Raw genomic sequence first — 23,181 nt, forward strand, 5'->3', positions numbered from 1 at the left:
TTCAAGTTCATATTCCAGCTGATGCAAAAGTATACCCTTCTCAGAGTACAAAATCCACATCCCTAGAAAATATACCCTATTTTACAAATCAGTCATCTCAAACTTATTCATCAGCACCTTCTTGAACTTGACTATCTCTTCACAACAACTTGCAGTCAGCGATATGTCATCAACATAGAGACATATCATAATCATATTGACTGTATGTGTTTGATAAGCTTAGTAATTAAGCATAAGAATAATGTGGCTATCCTTCCCCACATATAAGTCTCTTTTTTGTTCCAGGAATTGTTCAAGGAAATCACCCAACTTTTGACATTGGAGAATTTAAGCTAAGAATATAAATTTTTGGGTTAATGAACTTTTTGGTCCCTCTAAATATTGCAGATTTCGTTTTTAGTCCCTCCAAAAATTTTCTTTAAGAAATCGTCCCTTCAAAATTTTTTGTCTAAACTATTGGTCCCTAACGTCAAATTTGCTAGAGATTAGCTACGACTTTAGCCACCGATTAGCTACGAAATTTGACGTTAGGGACCAATAGTTCAGAAGAAAAATTTTGTAGGGACGATTTCTTGAAGAAAAATTTTGGAGGGACTAAAACCGAAATTTGAAATATTTAAAGGGACGAAAAAGTTCATTAACCCTAAATTTTTTCTTATTTAGTATGTGTTTGGAATAGTGTTTGCAATTTCCCAATCTTAAGAACTAAAGATTGCGCATTCTCATCAATCAAAGATAATATCTTCTTATGTATGAGATTACCTACTTGTCAATCAATATACAACACATATTTGTTCTTTGCATGTAATAGCTTTCATGTACATGCATGAGATACTGACTTGTTAAACATCATGCATGATCATTTATGCAAACATCATGCATGATCTTGCAAATCACGCACATGTGAGTTTTAACTTATCACTATTCTGCATGCGATCTTGCATCATTTTGTGCAGGGAAATCTACCTGTTAATGTTTTGTCGATGATGTTTCCAAGGCATGGTCACGGTCATGGTCATGCTTTTAATTCTCCCGAGGACTTGCCAAAGACACTCATGCGAACTCTAAATCAAGGCCCGTCTCCTATGAACATGAACTCTAAAGCAAGGCCCGTCTTCAAATGAACTAGCTTATTTTTCTGAATTGGAGATGTCCATGTTGCTAACTAAGTCATGTAATGTAACTACGATGTGGGATGCTGCTACGGGTATAAAGCAGTAAACTTTCTAAGGTCACGAGGCTCCCGTTTATTAAGAAAGCAGTAGAAGTTGGCTTTGTTACTTTTGATGAAATAGTATCAGATTTGTACTAATTAGTTTTCTACTGTGTGATAAATAGTTAGCTGTTGGGTTAGAGATAATTAATTTCAACCTTGTGGCATTTAATTTGGTCTTTATGATTTTGTTTCTAGCTATGATCTTTACGCAATTATTTACATTATCCTTTTTTTACTTGTTATATTTGGATAGGTATTTTGCACAAAATTGGATATGACAATATTTTTTAAAAATATTTTTACTTCTATGTTTTTATGACAAAAAAAATGTTACTACAAATAAAATGGTGAATATATTTTGTTTATATTCATATTTTTTATTTTTTTTTAAAATTAATAAATTTAGCGGGGGTTATAAACCTCCGCAACTAGTTTTAAATCAAACATCAAATAAACTTCACGGCGGTTTGAAACTGTCGCAACCAAAATTGAAACAAAATCATTGAAATTTACGGCGGTTTGTAACGGTCGCTACCTGCAATTCACAACAGTTTCTTACCCGTCTCGATTGATAGAGCGGCAGTTTTTGCAACCGTCGCAATACACCCTGGAGACACACGTTTCTGCGACAGTTACCTAACCGTCGTGCCTTGCGTTTTGTGGCCGTTGAAACCGTCGCAATTTGCCAAAATTAACCGTCGCAATTTGCCAATTTTCTTGTAGTGTTGCCTTTAGAAGTATGCTGAACATAAACACAATATTCCATCTCACATTTGTGAATCCCCTTCTTCTTGAAAAACGAATTAATCTTTAAATTTCAAGCTTTGGGAGCTTTCTTTAATCCCTACAAGGCTTTATCCAATTTGTACACCATCCCTTCGTCATTCTTTTCATAAATCCAGGTGGTTGTGACATATAAATTTCTTCTTTTGATGGACCTTTCAGAAATAACAATTCAAATGTATCATAGGCCAATTCCTAATAGCAGCTACAACAATCACAAACCTGAGTGTTTTATGTCTAGTTACAGATGCAAATACCTCAAAGTAATCTAGCCTAGGTGTCTGAAGAAAACCTTTAGCTATTAACATTGATTTGTGGTTAGAAATTGATCCACTTGGCTTCAACTTCACCTTGAAAACCTATCTGACATTGATGGCTTTCTTCTCCTTTGGAAGCCCAGTCAACTCCTAAGTCTGGTTTCTTTATATAGCCTTAAGTTCTTCCTTCATGGCTTTCACCCGTATTTTCTTCTTGATGTGCGTCTTCTATATTCACAGGTTCAGAGACTGCTAACATGGCAAACTTAACTACTTGGGTAGTTCATATTTGGTTTTCCCTTTGAAATGAAGCATTAGGTCTCTATGACAGGGGGCAATGGACCTGTCTGATTGTACAAGCTCCAAAGAGCTATGATGTCAGACCATATGTCTGAACATTTGACTTCTGAAGAGCCTTGAAGAAGAAGACTTTTGTGTAACTACCGTGTATCTCATATATATTTCTGTTTGCAGTTTGATGTAAGATTACATGGCATGTAGTTCTGGTTTTATTCCTATCTCCGGGACATAACTGTGCTTTGGTTGTTTTAGCCAAAATTTGCCAAAGGGGGAGATTGTTAGTACCATGGTTTTATGATTGGCATAATTTTGCTAAAATATGGTTTTTAACTGATGTAGAGCAAGATGTTGAAACATCTTGACCAACTGTCATGATAGGTTCTGTCAGTAGTTGTGACATACTATACCAAAATATCATCACAATTCAAACATTTTTAATCCTTGAAGATATGATTGAAAAATATGAGTTTCTAGAATATTCAAACACTCATACAGGCGCAACCAATAATGGAGTTTTTAGGACAAATAGAGATTGATGTAGTTTCAGAAAAAGAATCATTGAGACTTTTTTAGGAAACTAAGATTTGATTTGATTTAATTTGTTCCTATTTTTGGTAAAGATCTTGCAGCTGATTGAAAAAAGAGAAGATAGTATTTTATCCAGAAATCCAAGCCCATACTGCAAGAGTCTATAGAAAGAAACTTGCTAAACCTAGTATAGCAAGCTTTTACAAGAAGAAATCTGTGGGTGAAATAAGGGTTTAGGTTTTAAAAGGAGTTCAAGCTCCTTGTGTTTTTTGTTTGTGTGTCACGCATGTATCTTATGATACATTGAGGTAGTGTGATTGTTACTTGACTGGTTGTCAAGTTATTGTTCTCACTCTTAAAGATTTTAAGCATAAGAGTTGAGTATTATTCTTGATTGAAGCTTTTAATAAAGATCAAGTATTGTTTATTTGAAAGTTTAGTCTTTCTATTTGGTTCCTCTGGTCACAAGGTGTGTGACTATTTTTATCACTGAGGTGATGCGAAGTGATATGGTGATTTCTCACATCTAGATGTTGATTTTTCACATCTAGATGTTGATTTCCAGGTAGAAGTTGCACGAGTTAATGATTAGGAAAAAAGTTGTAATCTGGGATTATTTAGGCTTTGAACTAATACTATTATAGTGATTTTTCTTCCTAGTTTGGTACCCCCCAAATTAGGTGTTGTTGCACTGAACTGGGTTAACAATTTACTATGTTATTTATCATTTTACAGTTTATTTAAGTTTTGATATTTGTACTGTCTGTCAGCAGATGTTATAACATCTAACTTGACATTGTGAGTTGTTAGGACATCAGTCTTAACATTTGTTTTGTAAGTTCCAAAACTTCACTTTCCATAAAACACCAGAATTTTTGTATTCAAACTACCGTTTCCATCATTCATCTTCGATATTATGCAAGAAGTCACTAAGATCTCACCAAACACTCGTGTTTCTTAATCCCTCAAAATCAAGAAATGTGATTCTGATACGATTCTAGTCTTCAATCCACTGTAAATTGAATGAATCTAAAATCAAAACAATAACACACCTCACTTACACATGTGTTTCCTATAACGAGTGAGGTAGCTTCTTATCCTTTAGCATGCTCTTTGTAATATCTAGCAAAGTACGATTTCTTCTTTCAACAATATCATTATAATGTGTAGTATACAGAGCTGTTAGTTCATGCTCAACTCTATTTTCTTCACAAAACTGTCTGAACTCAGTAGAGTTATACTCACCTCCACCATCAGTTATGAATCTTCAGGTTTTGACCACTCTGACTTTCTGCCTTCACATTAAACTTCATAAACTTAGTAAATACCTCATGCTTAAACTTGATGAGTTCTACACATATCATTCTTGTGAAATCATCCACAAATGACACAAAATACTTGTTTCCTCCAAATGAAGGTTCGGGGAATGACCCACACATATCAGAGTGCAAAAATCCTAAAGCATGCTTTGATCTTGGAACTACTTCTGATGCAAATGACAATCTAGGTTGGTTACCTTTCATGAATATCTCGCATGACTTATTAGGCTTCACAATCTTTGGAATGCCAAGTACCATCTTCTTAGAATTCAAATGCCCCAAGCTTCTGAAGTTCAGATGCCCCAATCTCGTATGCCACAACTCATTGTCACCTTCAGCGGTTTATTCACTAAGGCATTGAGTTTCATTTGTCTCCACATAAACCTTGAATATTTTATTGCTTCCCTACTCATATTGCATAATCAGCTTCAGATCAGAATCATACAACTTCAAGAGACTGTCCTTCATAGTAATTAAGAAACCTTTCTTAATTATTTGACCTGCACTCATTAGATTTCTCTTCATGTACGAAACATAGCAAATATCTTTGATCAAAACAGTTTTACCATTCTTCACTTTAATTTTGGAATTTCCTATTACTTTGGCATTAAGGAACTTATCATCAGCACACCTAATCTTTTTCCTCTTTCTGGAGTCAAAGTCTATCAGCCATTATTTGTTTCTAATTATGTGATTTAAGCAGCCAATTTCCATATACCACAATTATGGCCATTCACTATAGTCAAAATCAGAAGCCATCAATATTAGAGGTTCATCATCAGACTCTCTAGCTATGTTTGCTCCTTCTAACTTCTATCCTTTGTTTGACCAACACTCAAAAGCATAACGGCCAACATTCTCACAATAGTATAATTGAATCTTCTTCTTGTCAAGCTTCTCTCTTCCCGTATGATGTTTCTTTTTATTAGAATTAGACGCTTCTGACTTTTGAGAACCACCATGTTTCTTCTTGGCTTCTGAAAAAAAAAGGCTTATGACTCTTCCTACCAGAAGACGCCTTCAAAGCCTGCTATACCTCTCTCTCAGAGGTCCCCTCAGTTAGACGCAACTCTTGTGCTTCTAGACTACTTTGCAGTTCTTCAATTCACATGGTGCTCAGATCCTTAGAATGTTCAATAGCTACAATAATGTAATCAAATTGAGGAGTAAGTGATCTCAGTACCTTTTCAATAATCACTTGTTCTGAGAGCGTTTCTCCACAAGCTTTCATCTCATTAGTGATCAGAGTCACTCTGAAGATGTACTTAGGTACCTTCTCATTGTTCTTCATGTTGAGATTCTCACACTACATACGTATAGACTAAAGCTCCACCTTTTTCATTGATGCGTCACCGCCATAGCACCGTACTAGTGTGTCCCACGCAGCCTTTGTGGTCGTCAAATCAGAGATCTTCTCAAACACATTCGCATCCACGCATTGATGGATGTAAAACAAGACTTTATGATCCTTCTTCTTTGTTTTTTGTTGCACATTTATTTGCGCTTTCGTTGCATCCGCAACAACATGCGTGTAACAGTCGTTGACGAGAACAAGCACATATTGAGCGCCAAACAACACACCCATCCTAATCATCCACGGATTCCAATTATTTCCATCAAACACCGAAAGGTTTAAATTCAAACTATTGTTTCCATCGTTCATCTTCGATATTATGCAAGAAATCATTTAGATCTCACCAAACACTCGTGTTTACCGATCTCTCAAAATCAAGAAATGTGATTCTGATACGATTCTGGTCTTCAATTTACTGTAAATTGAGTGAATCTGAAATCAAAATAATCACACACCTCACGTACACTCGTATTTCCCTTTCCGTGGATCTGAACCAGAGCTCTAGATATCAATTGTTGGAACTTAAGGTTGAAGATGAAGATGAGGAAGATGATGATGAAGAGAGAGAAAAAAGAGGATATGTAACTAACTTTTACTCAGTTGGAAAACAGTTACAATAAATAATTCTACTCTATAACATTACATTGCAAAAATGCAATATATACTAAACCTATATTAAATCAACTAGCTAAAGCCTAATACATGACCCAAATAAACTAACAATACTGAAGATGCAATTACACTTCAACTGACATGTATAACATTGTATATTCTTTCTCATATGTCTATTCCTATCTTGAATGTTCCTCGAATGGCTTTGTTGTTAATCCAAGAACAATTTTCATATTGTCCTTCCATTCTATTATGACCGATGAAGCTATGTTTCTTAGGTTTAGACATCAAATTTTAGAATTTCCCCTCACCAATTCTAGCTAATTACTGTGGAATGGCAACTATCCATGGTGAAAACTATAAGCGGTAAGGTATTTATAATATGATTACACTTTCCATTGGTTGACAAGATGTTTGATATAGAGCACTTCGGCTTTGGCTAATATGCGTAAGGATTTTCCTTATGCACCATGCATAAGCCTACATAAGCCATTGGATCATGTTTTTAATCCATTATTGAGTATTGAATATTGAGTATTGAGTGGTGAGTATTGAGTATTGAGTAATAACAATTGATGTCTAGAATTTGATCCAATGATCCAAGGGTCCATAATAATCTATGCATGGTGCATAGATTTTTATCTATGCACGGTAACTGCACCCGAGCACTTCTTTAGTGTTCCCAAGCCTAGTCTATCACCACCAACAATTTGTTTCCCATTATTCTTGACGTCGCTTCCTTTCTTGGTCTGTCTACCACATAATCTTTGGCTCTATATGCTTATGATTCCTACTTTCCAAAGCTAGGGATTCCTTTCAACCAGAAGGTTTCATGTTAATCTATATTATTGATCCTCAATGTTAATATTTTTGATACAACTTCAAATGCATGGCACAACGCATTTTTATTGTATTGGTTCAACAAATTATTCATATGCATTGAGTTTGTAGTTTTATTCCAAAAGTTACAACTATATTCTCAATGTTAAAGATCTATTGAAGCATATCTTCGAGGGGTCCTCGTTTCTCTCCTTAAATTGTTGCTATGTGTTCAAAATTTTAGAGTCATTATACAATTTAGCTATAGCTAAGGGGACATTGAAAAATATATTAACAATGCATATTCTTTCTCATATGTCCATTCCTATATTGAACATTCCTCAAATGTTATTTTTTTTTTGTGTAAGCAAGATTTTCATATAAGGGAGAACTAATGTTCTCCAACCCGGTTACACAAATACACGGGACAAGACCCAACAAAAAGAAAAAATTACATAACCAATTGCTACTACGATAAAAAGTACAAAGGGTCCTTGCAAAAATCGTAGAAAGAGTAATTGGGGTGTATAATTTTTCCACAAAATGACCACTTCCAAACCAAATGCTTAATATTCCAAACGGTATTATTCACATTCCAATTTTCCTTCCGGAAACTACTTCTGTTCCTAATCAACCATAAACTCCAAGTAATAGCCAACCAAACAACACCTAATTTCCTCTCCTTCACCTTTTTGCTATAAAAAAATGAGTGCCAATCCATAAAATTCGACATACACTCTTTGTCTACTCTATCCTCTTTACCCACCCAAAAAGCAATTTCACTCCAAATCTTTTTAACCACCGAACAACTAAAACATAAATGACTACAACTTTCCACACAATATCCACAAAAAGAACACTTTAAGTCATCAAAAGGAATAAAAATACCTTGAAGCACCAACAAGTCCTTCATCGGAAGCCTATCATGAAAAAGTCTCCATCCGAAAGCCATGATCTTCATCGGGACCTCCAACCTCCATAATAACCCGAAAGCAACATCATTCCTATTGGGAGGACCGAACGGAATATGGATATTATCATAAAAATTATAGCAAGACGCCACCGAAAATTCTGAATTCAAGCTTTTTTCCCACACAACGTTATCCTTTCCTTCTAACCAACCTCTAAACGCCTCCACTCGCCCTTTCAACGCCACCGCTTCCTCCCCTAAGATCATCTCTTCCACTCCCATATCACATAATCCAAAATCCCCCCATTTCCACTCTCCTTCCACCCATCCACCCATGGCCGTCATGGATACTTTCTTAAGACATGAGATCTTGTACAAATTTGGGAAATCTTCTTTCAAAGTACATCCCTCCAACCACTTGGCCTCCCAAAAAGGGGTAGAAAAACCATTATGAATCGAGAACCTACAATGAGCAATAAAAGGGTCAAAAGATGACAGAGGGATAATCTTAATTAAATTCTTCCACCAAAAAGAGCATCTTGAGAAAACTTTCTTTTCCTCTCCTCCACCGCACATTTTCAAAGACAAATCTCCATAACGAACATGCAACACTTTATGCCACAACGAATTTGCCCCTTTAAGAATCTGCCATCTCCATTTGTTAAGAAGAGCCAAGTTGAACAAAATGATATTTTTGACTCCTAACCCCCCTTTATTCAAGGGTAAAGTAACATCCTCCCACTTTATCCAATGAATTCTTCTTCTTTCTTCTACTCCACCCCATAAAAATTTGCTTTGAATGCCATTAATCCTCTTAACAACCTTACTTGGTAATTTGTAAAAAGACATCCAAAAAATGGACAAGGAACTAAGCACAGACTTTAAAAGGGTAATTCTTCCTCCCATATTCAAAAAGCGATTTGTCCACCCATCCAAACGGTTCTTCAACTTTGACAAAAGAGGATACCAAGTGGCTTCTTTCCTAGGATTGAACCCAATAGGAATACCGAGAAAATAAAAGTTACTATCCTCCACTTTACACGAGAGAAAATGAGAAACCGCCTCCAAAAAATGTAAATTGGAATTTATGCCAATTAACTTACTTTTGTGATAGTTAATTCCAAGACCCGACACTAACTCAAAAGCCCGAAGCACGACTCTCATAGCCCACACATGTTTCCAATTACCCTCTCCCACTATTAAAGTGTCATCCGCAAATTGAAGAATATACACCGGACAAGACCCATTAATATTAAAGCTTTGAAATTCACCCACTTCAATCGATTTTCTAACAAGCCCCGTTAATCCTTCCGCCACCAAAACAAAAAGAAAAGGAGATAACGGATCACCTTGTCTCAATCCTCTACTCACCTTAAATTCCTTCGTTGGACTCCCGTTAGCAAGCACGGACATATTACTATTAAACACCAATAATTCCATCCATTTCATCCATTTCTCTCCGAACCCCATTCTTTTAAGCATAAACCTTAAAAAACTCCAACTCACCTTATCATAAGCTTTTTCAAAGTCTACCTTAAATAAAACACAATTCTTGTATTCTTTTCTTGCATAGTCCACCACCTCATTCGCCACAACCACTCCATCTAACAATTGCCTACCGGGGACGAAAGCACTTTGACACGGAGAAATAATAGAATTGAGCACTCCTTTTATTCTTCCCGACAAAAGCTTAGCCACCACTTTATATAAGAAACCCACCAAGAAAATGGGACGATAATCATCTAAGCCGATCAGATTATTAGATTTAGGAACAAGCGTCAAAAAAGAAGAGGTGATCACCTTAGATATCGGTCTTCCAAGAAAGAAATAATTAAAGAAATTGATGAAATCTGCTTTAATAAAATGCCAACATTTCTTAATGAAAAGAAAAGAGTAACCATCCGGACCCGGACTCTTATTACCACCACACTCCCAAACCGCCTATTTTATTTCATCTTCAAGGAAAGGTTTCTCAAGCCCCCTCGCCTCCTCCCTACTTAAAGTGTTGAATTGAACACCATCTAACACTGGTCTAGTCACTTCCGGTTCAACAAATTTATTCCCAAAATGTTTGAACACCTCCTCCCTAACATCCTCCACCAACTCCACCATGCCTCCCGAAGTAAGAATTGGACCAATATGGTTATGTAATCTTCTTTGTTTCATAACTTTATGAAAAAAACCACTATTAGTATCTCCTTCTTTAAGCCACTTCATCCTAGACTTTTGCACAAGCATATTTTATTTAATTCTCAAATTCCGCCAAAAACCACACGTCGCCTCTTTTCTAAAAGCCAAGTTTTCCTCAAAAGAAGAAATAGAAAAAGGGGTGGAATCTAACCTCTCATCGGCAAGATTAATATCGTTGACATCTTCCTCAATATCCAAATTGGTCTTCCCGAAGACATCTCTATTCCACCTTTTGAGTTTGTCCTTTAAGAGTTTAAGTTTTTCTTTCAAAACAAAGTCCCATCTTCCTTTCACCTTCAAACACATCTACTCCTTCTCAACGAACGGTAAGAAAGAGTCAAAAGAAAACCATTCATTATTGAACTTAAATGGTTTCGGCCCCCAATTGTACTTATCTGTCATTATCCAAATAGGACAATGATCCGAAATATCCCTAGAACCAATCATTTGACCACTAACATCCCATCTATTCACCATATTGTAAGATAAAAGAAAACAATCAATCCTACTCATAGACTTGCCATCTCCACTAAACCACGTGAACTTTTTACCCTTACATGGGATATCCACCAAAGCACTCTTACAAATGAACTCCGCAAAAAGATCTGCCTCTTTTTTGTTCTCCTCTCCTGCTCACCCTTTTCTTTCTCTAACATTCTTGATAGAATTGAAGTCTCCTCCTATAATCCATTTCCCATCCCTAAACGCCTCCTTCAAATTAAGAATTTCATCCCACATCACCTTCTTCTTATTAAGATTGCACGAAGAGTAAACATTCACAACATAATATAATTCTTCCTTCCAACACACTTTAATACCTAAGAATCCTTCCCCTTTGAAACTAAGCAAGACCTCCATTTTATTCTTCTTCCATAAAGTAATCAAACCGCCCGATCTTCCCACCGAGTAAGAAAAAGAAAACCCAATCCCCACATTACACCATAGACTTTTAGAAAAATCATCGTTCATGTTAGAAATTTTTGTTTCTTGAATGAGAAAAATGTCTGCATTGCCTTTGTTGATTAAAGAACTTATTCTCCTTCTTTTGAGTGCATTCGTTTCCCCTCTAACGTTCAAAGAACCGACAATCATTTCCCACCTTTTTTAAGCTCCTTCCTTTCTTCTCCTTCCACCTCTCTCTTTTGTTCCAGACTTTCAATCCTACTAATTAACTTGCTCCTTCCCTCCTCATCCACCACCCCCAATTCGACAATTGCCTCCCATAATTTATACCCCACACCCCTATTTAAAAAATCCCATTGCCTTCCATTATTCCTACGAATATCCGACTCCTCCAATTGATTCCCATAACACACCGAAGATTTACCACTATTAACTCCATCCTCCCTCACATTTAAAGATTCGACTCCCTTTGCCTTCCCGATTTCCTTGATTGTGCTACGGCATGTAGATTTAAAAATGTTGCCAGCACCCTTATATTTTCTACTAGTATTTCCCACCCCATTCACATTCTTGTATTTAATCCTTTTCCCCATTTTTTTCACCTGCATCAAAAACAAAACAGCCCACCACAGATTGAAAAGATTCACTAATATCCAGACTGTTACCAGTTAAAACGGCAGCATTTCTCCTCACTACCTGGCTGCTGTTAACCTCACAACTCCCTACCTTAGCACAAGCCGCAGCGGATAAAACTGGCCCTTCTGCCCATCGATTAATGGTAGCCGAATTATTCATAGATTTGGTCTCAGTACAGTGCTTCGAAGAAAATTGTTCAATGCTGTCCACTGCGTCTGCAGAACCCCCCAAATCATCCTCTCCCTCGTCATCGACGACCCAATCCTCTTCCGAAACAAAATTGCTACCAAAAGTTGGAACCAATTTTAAATCCTTCACGGAAGTTCTGAGCTAAGTCGGAGCATCCTCTCTCACAAACAACTTAAAGGAAACTTCGTCAATCACGACATTAACAGCATCGAGGATCTTAACAGCAATTGGAACACTGATCAAGATCCTTGCCACATCAAAAGTTTCACCTTTCGCCGTCGTTTCGTCTAAGGAAATAAACCTCCCCCATAGATTAGCCACTGCTACAAAGAAATCAGCGGACCATGAATGAACCGGGATCCCGAAAATCCTAATCCAAACATCCCTACTTTCATCCACCAATCGTTCTTCCCATTTGACTATCTCCAAAAACCAAGACTTCCACCAACTCTCCCCTTCTGCTATCAAATCTTTGATGTAACCCTCCTTTAATTCCTCTAACAGACACAAATTACTCCCTAAAGGCGACACTTTCACCGCATAAACCCCCTCCAATTCGAAATGGGTGTGTATGTTATAAGAAGAACCTAGAATGCAGACTCTACCAACATAGGCTTTGGCCAACCTTTCTCTCCGCTCAGAAGAAGAATTGAAATGTAACGCGTTGCTCGAAACCCCATTAACCTCACTTGCTGGGGAATCATTGTTCACTGCTTCAGCATAAGATTTGTCATTCCTAAAAGAATCGACTCTAGTGTTGCCAAACCCCACACCTGCATTCCTAACCTGAGTCCTACCGCAATCTCTTCTAACAAACTCTGCAATCCTCCTCACACCCGTCTGCTGAACCCTACAATATCTAGGGAGATTGACATGAAGTTTCTTACCGGCAATGATGATGTTGTCCAAGCGAACCGCAAGAAGCCTCCCGTCCCTTACCTCTACGAAACGAGCAAACCCGGACCTCTTCCCGAACGAGTTTCTCCTTGGAGAAATGGCGACTTCAACCACACTCCCGATACATCCAAACAACTCAAAAAGATGTTTAGCAGTTGACTCCTCTGGAAACTCAGAGACATACATGGAAGTAACCTCCTTATCATGACACTATAAATTTCGGTTTCGCCCACCAAAGGGAAAGGTATCCCATTTCAATAAAGGCGGCCTGTTATACGAAACCTTACTCCAACCACCACTCTGCATCAAAGAAAAGCGAAGACGCAAACAAACGAGAACCCACAAAACCCAGGGAACAGAACAACCAAGACGATTCAGAGGCACAAAGAGAAGAAACGATTGCAGGGGAAAGATGCGATGAAGCTCACCAAGCCTTATCAGAGAAAACAAACCACCTCCTCAACAAGGTCCCTAACCCTAAGGGCAGGAATTTAAACCGAAATTGAAAAGATGAATGTTAACCCGAACAAAAACCACTTGAAAGCCTACCGAAACCCGCTGCAAAGACACAACTCAAAACTTCGACCTAAAGCGCCGAAGATGGAACACGTCGGAAATCGCCATTCGAATCGCCATTCATGATAATTCAAATGTTCATATTAAGGCTTTTTTTTGACCCAAATCAAATTTTAATAAGGTGAATTCTTATCTACCCAACTCAAAAAAATTGGGTAAAGTTACCTTTAATGTAAATTTTTTTGGAAACAACAAAAAATTATACTATTTTATAATTAATTAAACGTATTAAAGTTAAATAGAACTTTGTGATTGGTTGAAGGTACACTACCCAATTTTTGTGTTGGGTAAAGAAGGTGTCCCTTTTAATAATATCCTTCCACCTTTATCGCTATCGATGAAACCATGTTTCTTGGGTTTTGATAGCAAGTTTTAGAACTTCCCTCGCTCAATTCAGAATTAATTATCCTCAATAACATAAATTTAAACTATTCATAACCAAAATTTATAAGTTTTAGGTCAAAATGATTTTTATAGTGTTATATAATTTTATATAAAAATATTTTACAAAGAAATTTTTCATAAATATTTTAAATGAAAATTTAGTTGGTTGAATAATTAATTTTAAAATGTTATTTTAAATATTTCATCATTTTATTAAAAAAAAATTTGTATATCAAAATTTCAAAAAATTATTTAATTTTAAAGCTATTTCAAATAGTTTTCATATAAATCATTACTAAGATACAATTTTTTTTTTTGTAAAAGTTACGATTTTGACTATGTTTTAATCTTCAATAATGTATGTTTATATTATAAGATATCAAAATCAGTCTTGCAATTTAGAAAAAACAAATATAAAAAACCTTGTAATATTTTTAAAAATACAAAGAAAAAAAATCCATTTTTTTAAAACTAAAATTAACACGCCTAGGGGTGGCAAAATGGGTTCGGCCCGCGGAGCGAGGAAAAGTTTTAGGTCCGTTCTCTTGAATGTATTCACTCTGTTTTTTACGGGCATGAGCTTTTTTTTACAATTTTATATTTTTTAGACTTAAAAAGTTCAATGCTCGCGGGCGTTCCCCGCCCTAACTTTTTGTGGGGCGGGACAACATTCTGCGACCGCACTCTCAAATATGTCCGCCCCGCCTCATTTATTCGCGGGCTTTTGCGGGACAGACATGCCGGTTTGCCATCCCTAAACATGCCCTTAATGTTCTTATAATTATGCTTTTATGGGTTGACATGATGTTTTATATTTAGCACTTGTTTAGTTTTCCCAAACCTAGTCTTTCATCACTAACCATTTGTTTCCAGTTCTTCTTAACATGGCTTCCTTTCTTGGTTTGTCTATCACATGATCTAAGGCTCTATATGTCTATGATCCTCACATCCCAAAGTTAGAGGTTATTTTCTTCCTGAAGATTTAATGTTTATCTATAATATTGATCCTAAATGTCAATATGGTTGACACAGTTTCAAATGCAAGCCACAAAGCATTTTTATTGTATTGGTTCAACAAATTATTCATATGTTTGAATTTGTATTTTTATTCCAAGAGTTGCAACTATTTGTCTCTGTACTTAAAAGTACAAAATGGATGACAACCCTGTGTTAGAAGTAGTAGTTAGAGACTATAGTATTTGTAAGGTGGTTTAGGGTTTGTCCGCTGCTGTGAGAGATTCTAGTGGGTGGGGTTTTCCGGTGATAAGAGAGACATCTCACGTGAGATGTGAAGCAATGTAGCTTTTTGTGTATTTCGTGTGTTAATATGATCTGTCTCCTCTCACGCTAAGGGTGAAATATTTAGGCTCTTATGTCTTAAATCAAGGGTTTTTTGAGAATGATAATGTCCCACTGAAGAATCATTGTTAGGGGTGTGCAAAATATCCGTTTGTGATGCCCAAATTCATAACCAAATCCAAATCACTTTTAAATATCTGGATATAATTGAATGGTTATTAACAGGTTTAGTTATTAATGGTTTGGTTATTCATTCATATAATCCGAATATAATTAAATGGTTATTAACCGGTTAAATTATTTTGGATTTGGTTATAATCCGGTTATTATCCAAATCCAAAAATTTTAATTCTCAAAATAAATTATTATTTTTTTGAAAAAAAAATTCGGAAAAAATAATTTTCAAAACTAAATTTTTTAAAAAAACCGGTTATATAATCATAACCAAATTTATAACCGGTTTTATAACCAGTTTTGATTAAAATGTGGTTATGATTATAAATCTAAACCATTTAAATGGTTTTTAAATAGTTATGATTTGATTTTTGAAAATAACCAACCATGCACACCTCTAATCATGGTAATGGACCGTTAAATCCCTATTTTTTATAGGAAGATTTTTCATCTTTATTGTGTTTATTGTTTCTCTTCCCTTCATGCATGTGCTTGATGTTATTATTCTGACTATCTACATAATAATTTTTCTTTCTCTATAAAGTATCCATAAAAGGAATTTTCTTAGGGTCTTCATGGTGTTGTGCACCTCACGACGTTTTTCCTTATTTCTTTCTTCTCTCCAACTTTTTAATTTATTTCTCCTATCACATTCTAACTTATATCTATTGATCTTGTTTGTTCTCTTATTCCATGTGTTATTATTATTTTTGATTTGATCTCTTTGCATGTTGATTGTGCTATGAATGTCCTCCTTGTGTTTGTTGATTGTGAGTTTCATAATCATCTTAGCGAGTGGAACTATTACTGACTTTTTTGTTGTTGATGTTCTTTGTATGAATTTGCTGGATTTTAACCTTCTTATTTGATGTATTCGAGGTGTTGTGTGTATCTGATTTGTTGATTCATGTAACACTTGTTCATTATTCCCAAGGTTTTACCTTAACACCAAATGGTATCTAAGCTAAAGGTCTCCTCGCTATCTCTAACCCGTTGTTGATATTTATACTTCATGGTGATTATCCTTTTGCCTTTGCTGTTTCCTTGATAATCATACCTAGTTTTCTCACTTTTGTTACTACTTTAGATCTTGCCCTAATTAGTGCAAGAATTGGTTATACTATTGTCTGCCTTATTCATCTTATCCAAGGAATTATTATTATTGAGGGTCTGGTTCTTTTTATTTTTGTGAGCCTCTGTCACTTGCTTGACTAGAATATATTAAAGCGACTATATCCTCTACTCAAAGCACACCTAAGGTTATAGAAATTCCTCAAAGTGTTGTTCAAAATTTGAGCATTTGATAGTCAATTTAAAAACAAAAACCTCAAACAAAACTCCAACATCACCCCTTCAAGAAACAACTTCACCTCAAAATTGTGACATTTAGAATTTTAAAACTACATGACATTAAATATGATGACTCTAAAAGACCTTTTGGCCAATAAAGGTTTGTCTAATGCTACTTCTCTTGATTGCTTGTTTTGTACTAATCATCCGGAAACTTTGGAATATCTCTTCTTCCAATGTTTAATATCGAAAGGGGTTTGGGAAAAAAAAATTCTTTGGTTGGGAAATGTTGTGGAGATTTCTTTTGAAGTATTCAAGAACTTCGGTTGCATTCAAGACAAGGTGAAAGAAGCCAAGACTAGAGCTAAACTTAATTTAATTTGGTTGCCTTTAATTTGGAACATTTGGTTAATGAGGAATGCTATTATCTTTGATAGTGCCCCTTTTAGCTTCGAAGTGGTCAATATCCAACATAATGTTTTACTCTTGGAGATGGATGTGTAATAGTGTTTCCGATTTTAGACTTATTTTTTATGATTGGTATAAATTATCTTTGAACTAATGCAACTCTTCTTAGAGTCTTTTCGATGTAAGGGTTGCACCCCTAGTACGATTTCTAATATCATTGCCTATTAAAAAAAATATTACGTTCAATTTAACAAATTAAATATTTTTCAAGTAGTCTATTATCACAATCCAAGTTGGACATAGAATAAAAGATAATACTAATAAGAAAAAAATACAGCTAAATAAGATAAAAGGGTGATATCTTTGATTTTAGTTTATTGGTAAATATATGAATCTTGCATCATATGATGTTCTATTTTAACTAGCATTAACCATGTAAAAATACATAAGTTTTCAAGGTATTGTCAAGGTTATAGTCAACCTAATAACAGACTGACTACTTGTAGGATCATAAGATATAGTTTCAAGCACAGCAATTTCTCTTGCAAATCGAAACCTTCCTGTTCCAGAAACAACACCTAACTCTCTTAAATTATCACGTTGGCGACTTGTACTTTGAATTTCCAAAGTGCTACCAGCATATTGCTCATTGTTGAACACAATTGACAAAACAATGTTCACATTTGCGCCATCTTGCGAAGTTACTGTAATTGTACCTTGAGCATTTCCGATTTGAGTTGAAAATGAACTAGGACTTAATGTAACAGGATCATCAACAACAAATATTGTTCCAAATGTGTTATAAGACCAAACCTTACCATTGATGCCTATAACCGTAGCAACCGTTGCCTTAGGTCCTTTTCCGACATCTTGTAGGTAGAACACCAAGGTTGAGTGAGTTGGTTGAGCTTGACCATTAGCTATGTTAATGGTTATGAAAAGCAATATTGGAACTGAAAACTTTGCCGTCATTTTTTTTTGGTGTTCCAAGAGTATCTCTAAATGTAATTTCCACATGTGGCATGTTCTTCCTCTATCTTGCTATTGATTAGAGGTCCGTTGTAGTCTTGTATTTGGGAGGAGCAACCCTTTTGCTCTTTATTAATACCATTACCTATTTAAAAAAAAAACTTCTGAAAATGGTTGAAATTTATAGAGGCGATCCGGGACAGAATTTATACTTAAAGAAAGACTTTCTTTAAAATTAAAGTTTTTTTTACAACAAACTTTAATTTCAAATAAATATGCGAGTCATTTAAACGTGAGTATATGAATAATATTGTGAACAAATCATTTACATAAATAAATTAATGTGATTCTCTCTAGCCTCATTATAATTTGTGCTTGTTCTACTCACCGACTTGGACAAATTATGTTTTGGTGATAATTAATGCATCTCTAACACCGGAATAATTCACATGAAATGTGTTTCATTTACCGTTGTGGAATAAAAGATATAGTTATATGTACGAAACATAACATAATATTTCTTAGAGTTGAGATTCACTCTATTTCTTACCCCACAATCCTTTTAGATAAATATTAGGTGATAATATATCTACCAATCTCTAAAAGTTGGATAATGTATATTCAATTCATCACTTAAATGTCATTTAATTTTATTATATTTAATTTTTTATTAAATTAATTTTAAATTTCAAAAAAAAATATATTATATGAATAACTCTACCCAACATTTTAAAAAAAAAAAAAACTGTCATATGAGTAAATCCACCCAAAAAACTATTATATGAGTAACTCTACCATTAACTTTATTAAATTATTATTAATAATTTATTTTATTAAAATGACAGTTTAGAGAATATTTATTTTATTTTTAATTTTTAAATAATTATAGAAAATGGAATAGTTTTAAATGAAAAAAATAATAATATTTATTTTTAACAAAATTAAAAAGTTGAAAAAAAAATGAGATAGCAAATTTGGATAGAGCAAAAAATAGTAAGATTAATGTCTCTTGTATATTATCTTTTATAAATCAGTATATCTTATAGGTGTTAAGTATAAAATTAAAACTATTATTAAACAATATATATATATATATATATATATATATATATATATATATATATATATATATATATATATATATATATATATATATATATATATATATATAGTTGTGGACTAGCCCGACGGCTAATAAGGGCCCAATTCATATCTGTTCTCAGGACGACACCTATATCTTAACCCAATCAATTAAGGGCAGTAGGACCGCTGTCTCCCCCAACCCTTCATCGGGCTCGCTCCTCCTTCATGTCGAGGACAGCTCACCATCGCTACGTTCGACCTTGTGAAGACAGGCTTCTTATTATTTGGTTTTGATGAAGACAAGATCTCAATTGCAAAAGGAATGGATCAATGTGCCTTGAAGAACAAGTTTCAAGTTTTACTCAAAGGATTCAAGCTTGATTGGTCTAAAAGAATTAAGGTATATGGCATACAAATCTATTAATGCATAAACAAGTGTTTACAAACATACATACATTTCCCATAAACCTTGCAAAACATCTAAAACCCTAACAAACCATTTTACTTAAATTTTTTGAGTTTTTACACTATGGTTCCCTAAACCCTCTGCCTCCTTATTATTGCGCACAAATGGATGGGAACCGAGTTCCCCATTTTTTGAACCGGTTACCCAATTCAAAATTTCAAAAATTCTTTAACGTTGGAATAGGGAACCCAGATTCTATATTAAGGGAACCGGTTTCCCCTGTACTAGTTTCAAAAGATTCTTTTTTTTTTCCAATAGAATTTTGTTATACCTTTTCACCCTAAACCATTACAATCTTCCCTGGATAATGACCTTTTGTAGGGATGTTTTAGAGGCTATAAAACTCAGATTTTCAGACAATAACAAATTACCTCTTTCATACACAAATCACTAAATCATAAATTTTCTTTAACATTCAAAATATCCAAGTGTTCATATACTTACTTTAATTGAAAAGCTTTGCACATAATTTTCTGTGAAAATTGCAAAGATACATCTCATACATTCATAAACACTTGTATTACATTAAAAGATATGTTGCCTGAAAGAGAAGATCAATCAAGTGATTGATTCATTATTTCAAAATTTTCTAATCAAATTATTCTTTATATTGTATCTTATTTTTCAGATTTGTTGAAAAGAAGATCATTGATTATTATTCACTTGTTGTCCAGGATTGTTGGAAACAAGTTAGGCACTTTAAGAGGATTGTTCTCATAAGTGGTCTTAGTGAAAAATCCAAGAGGATTGTTCTTGGTCCAAGAAGATTGTTTTTGGTGTTGTTGTTGTGTGTTGTACAAGTTACCAACAATAGTGAAAATCTCTTACTGCGTTAGGGGACTGGAGTACTCTCGGATTGTGAGGGGAACCAGGATATATCATTGTGTCCTTTATCTTTCTGTATTTTATTGCTTTATCCACACTTAACCAAACCAGAAAATAAGAACATCCTTGTCTCTAAAACTATAAATTTTTATTTGTCCTAATTCACCCCCTCTTAGGCGCACTTCATACTTACAATTGGCATCAGAGCAGGTTATAGGTAACTTGTTCCTAAAAGATTCAGATGGCTTCCACAAATCAAAATCCAGTTTTTAGAGACAATGGTAGCAACAGCAAACCTCCATTGTTATGTGGACAATACTTTGATTTTTGGAAAATTTGGATGAATGCTTACTTAGAAGCACAAGGAGAAGAAGTATGGGAGGCTGTCCTAGATGGTCCTTTTGTTCCTACAACTGTTGTCGATAGCGTTGGATCAGATAAACCTAAAGACTCATGGAATGACGACGATAAGAAAAGAGTTCTTGCTGACAAAAGGCTATCAATCTTCTTCAAGGTGCACTTAGCATGGATGAATTATTTCGTGTTTCGGCATGTACAACAGCTAAAGAAATATGGGATACGTTAGTAGAAACTCATGAAGGAACCGTTGAAGTTAAGAGATCTCGATTAAATACATTGAGTCAATAATATGAGTTATTTAGAATGCAGCCTGTAGAATCCATTCTTGATTTACAAAAGAGATTTGTTCACTTAGTAAATCATTTAAGCGCTCTTGGAAAGAAACTCTCTACCGAGGAACAAAATCTTAAAGTCCTAAGATCCTTAACCAGAGAAGGGCAACAAAGGTAACGGAAATATCCGAGAAGAAAACTCTAACTAAAATGACTTTCACAACACTGTTCAGAAAACTTCAAGAATATGAAACTGAACTCGGAAGACTTGAAAAGCACGAATGTTTATAGACAAAATCCAAAGGCATCGCTTTGAAAGTAGATTCTATGTTCGATGATCCACTGGTGGAAGATGAAAATTCCATGCTCCTTATTAAAAGACTTGGTAAGTTCTTTGGTAAAAACGATAAATCCTCTCATGTAAAATGAAAGAAACATTTCAGGAAATAGGAGGCTTCCACTTCAACACAAGATGTCACATGTTATGAATGTGGTAAGCAAGGTCATATAAAACCAGATTGTCCTAAACTCTCCAAGAATGGTGGTGTCAAAGGCAAAAAGGACTTCAAGCATAAAAAGGCCTGTGTTGTATGGGAAGACAATGAGATAAGTTCATCATCCGATTCGGGATAGCGACGAAAGTGCAAATCTAGCATTGATGGCTTCACACAATTCCTATGAAAAGAACGATGAGGATAGTAATGAATTTTCCATATATGATAATGATCCACAAGGTGGCATAAATGACCTATTGAGTGAATGCAAAATGTTATATAGAACCGTATCAACACAAGAGAAACAAATTAAATCTCTTGAAGAGAAAATTGATATTATGCAAAAAGATTTCGAGATTGAAAAGAAACAATATGTTAATAAAGAAAAATAAAAATCTACATGTAACTATTGTGAATCACTTTCTTTCCAAATTGTCCAATTAATGAGAGTCCTTGAAAGATATGAAAAAGGAAAAATTGGTTTGGAGGGTGTCCTTAGTCAACAAAGATATTCTAATGATAGAAGTGGGCTTGGTTATTCAAAGTTCTCAAAACCAAGTTCTAACAAAACTATTTTTGTTAAGGCTAGTGAACAAACATCCCAAGAGAATGTTAACAAGCCTAAAGTGGTTCATCACCATCCTATGAAAAAATTTCCTAAAAATAAACCTTATGTTCCGAGATATAGAAGTAATTTTGTTCCTACATGTTTTTACTATGGTATAAGTGGCCATACACCTAATGCTTGCTATGTTAGAAACTTTAGTGTAGCAAGTGGGTATTATGTTTGGATAAAGAAAGGTACTAATTATAAAGGATCCAAAGAAATTTAGGTACCTAACAAAACTTAATTTGTTTTGTAGGTATGCTTGAAGACCACATCAAATCTATGGTATCTCAATAGTGGTTGTTCCAAGCATATGACGGGAGACATTAACAATTTTTCAAATCTAAAGCTTAAGGCCAAGGGTTATGTTACTTATGGAGATAACAATAAAGGAAAGATTCTTGGCATAGGCAAATTTTGTGCACCACCTTTCACATCCATTGAAGATGTTCTTTATGTTGAAGGACTAAAGCATAATCTTCTTAGTATTAGCCAACTTTGTGACAGAGGCTTCAAGATCAAGTTCACTAAAGATGAATGCTTGATAGATGACGAAGTCACACACGAGTTTAAACTTAAAGGTAAAAGAATTAATAATATATTTATGATTTCTCTTGATGATTTATCTATGAAGGTAAGATGTCTCATGGCGTACAATATTGACTCATGGCTTTGGCATAAAAGAACTGCTCATATTCATATGGACCATTTGTATAAACTAATAAAGCATGATCTTGTCATTGGATTGCCTAAGATAAAGTTTGTCAAATATAGAATTTGTGATGCGTGTCAAAAAGGGAAACAAACAAAAATCAACTTTCAAGTCTAAGAATGTGGTGTCCACCATAAGGCCGCTACAATTGTTGCATATGGACTTATTTAGTCCATCAAGAACAAGAAGTCTCAGAGGTAATGTATATGCCTTAGTTATTATTGACGATTTCTCTAGATATACTTGGACATTCTTTTTAGTGCAGAAAAATGATGCATTCAAAGCGTTCAAGAAATATGGAAACCAATTGAAAATGAGAAGTCCATAACAATTGCCTCCATAAGAAGTG

The 23,181-nt window shown here is 34.8% G+C and overlaps 3 protein-coding genes across 3 annotated transcripts; all 3 read right to left on the bottom strand.

Annotated features, from left to right (window-relative positions):
* Positions 1-5,724: 5,724 nt before the first annotated feature.
* LOC131624543 (uncharacterized) lies at positions 5,725-10,594 on the bottom strand. Its single transcript, XM_058895500.1, has 4 exons — positions 10,440-10,594; positions 10,096-10,316; positions 7,748-9,948; positions 5,725-6,066 (listed from the first exon to the last, which is right to left on the bottom strand). Exons 1-4 carry the CDS (start codon positions 10,592-10,594, stop codon positions 5,725-5,727), a joined length of 2,919 nt encoding a protein of 972 aa, XP_058751483.1.
* Positions 10,595-11,376: 782 nt separating this feature from the next.
* On the bottom strand, positions 11,377-13,099 carry LOC131624544 (uncharacterized). Its single transcript, XM_058895501.1, has 3 exons — positions 12,186-13,099; positions 11,888-12,110; positions 11,377-11,793 (listed from the first exon to the last, which is right to left on the bottom strand). The coding sequence occupies exons 1-3, from the start codon at positions 13,097-13,099 to the stop codon at positions 11,377-11,379; spliced, it is 1,554 nt and encodes a 517-aa protein (XP_058751484.1).
* A 4,386-nt stretch (positions 13,100-17,485) lies between these two features.
* On the bottom strand, positions 17,486-18,016 carry LOC131624546 (pterocarpan synthase 1-like). Its single transcript, XM_058895502.1, has one exon. It carries the CDS (start codon positions 18,014-18,016, stop codon positions 17,498-17,500), a length of 519 nt encoding a protein of 172 aa, XP_058751485.1. The 3' UTR covers positions 17,486-17,497.
* Positions 18,017-23,181: the final 5,165 nt, after the last annotated feature.

This window comes from Vicia villosa, unplaced genomic scaffold (assembly GCF_029867415.1).
Source record: "Vicia villosa cultivar HV-30 ecotype Madison, WI unplaced genomic scaffold, Vvil1.0 ctg.000133F_1_1, whole genome shotgun sequence".
NCBI lineage: Eukaryota > Viridiplantae > Streptophyta > Magnoliopsida > Fabales > Fabaceae > Vicia > Vicia villosa.

Coding starts and splice junctions, on each gene's coding strand:
- LOC131624543 (XM_058895500.1), bottom strand. CDS start 10,594: ATGTGTTTGAAGGTGAAAGGAAGATGGGACTTTGTTTTGAAAGAAAAA. Junction 10,317..10,439: donor ATTAATCTTGCCGATGAGAG/GTTAGATTCCAC, acceptor GCAAAAGTCTAG/GATGAAGTGGCTTAAAGAAG. Junction 6,067..7,747: donor TTTGGAATATTAAGCATTTG/GTTTGGAAGTGG, acceptor ATAATATCGAAG/ATGAACGATGGAAACAATAG.
- LOC131624544 (XM_058895501.1), bottom strand. CDS start 13,099: ATGTATGTCTCTGAGTTTCCAGAGGAGTCAACTGCTAAACATCTTTTT. Junction 12,111..12,185: donor GACGAAGTTTCCTTTAAGTT/GTTTGTGAGAGA, acceptor AACTTTTGGTAG/CAATTTTGTTTCGGAAGAGG. Junction 11,794..11,887: donor GTGAGGTTAACAGCAGCCAG/GTAGTGAGGAGA, acceptor TTTTTGATGCAG/GTGAAAAAAATGGGGAAAAG.
- LOC131624546 (XM_058895502.1), bottom strand. CDS start 18,016: ATGACGGCAAAGTTTTCAGTTCCAATATTGCTTTTCATAACCATTAAC.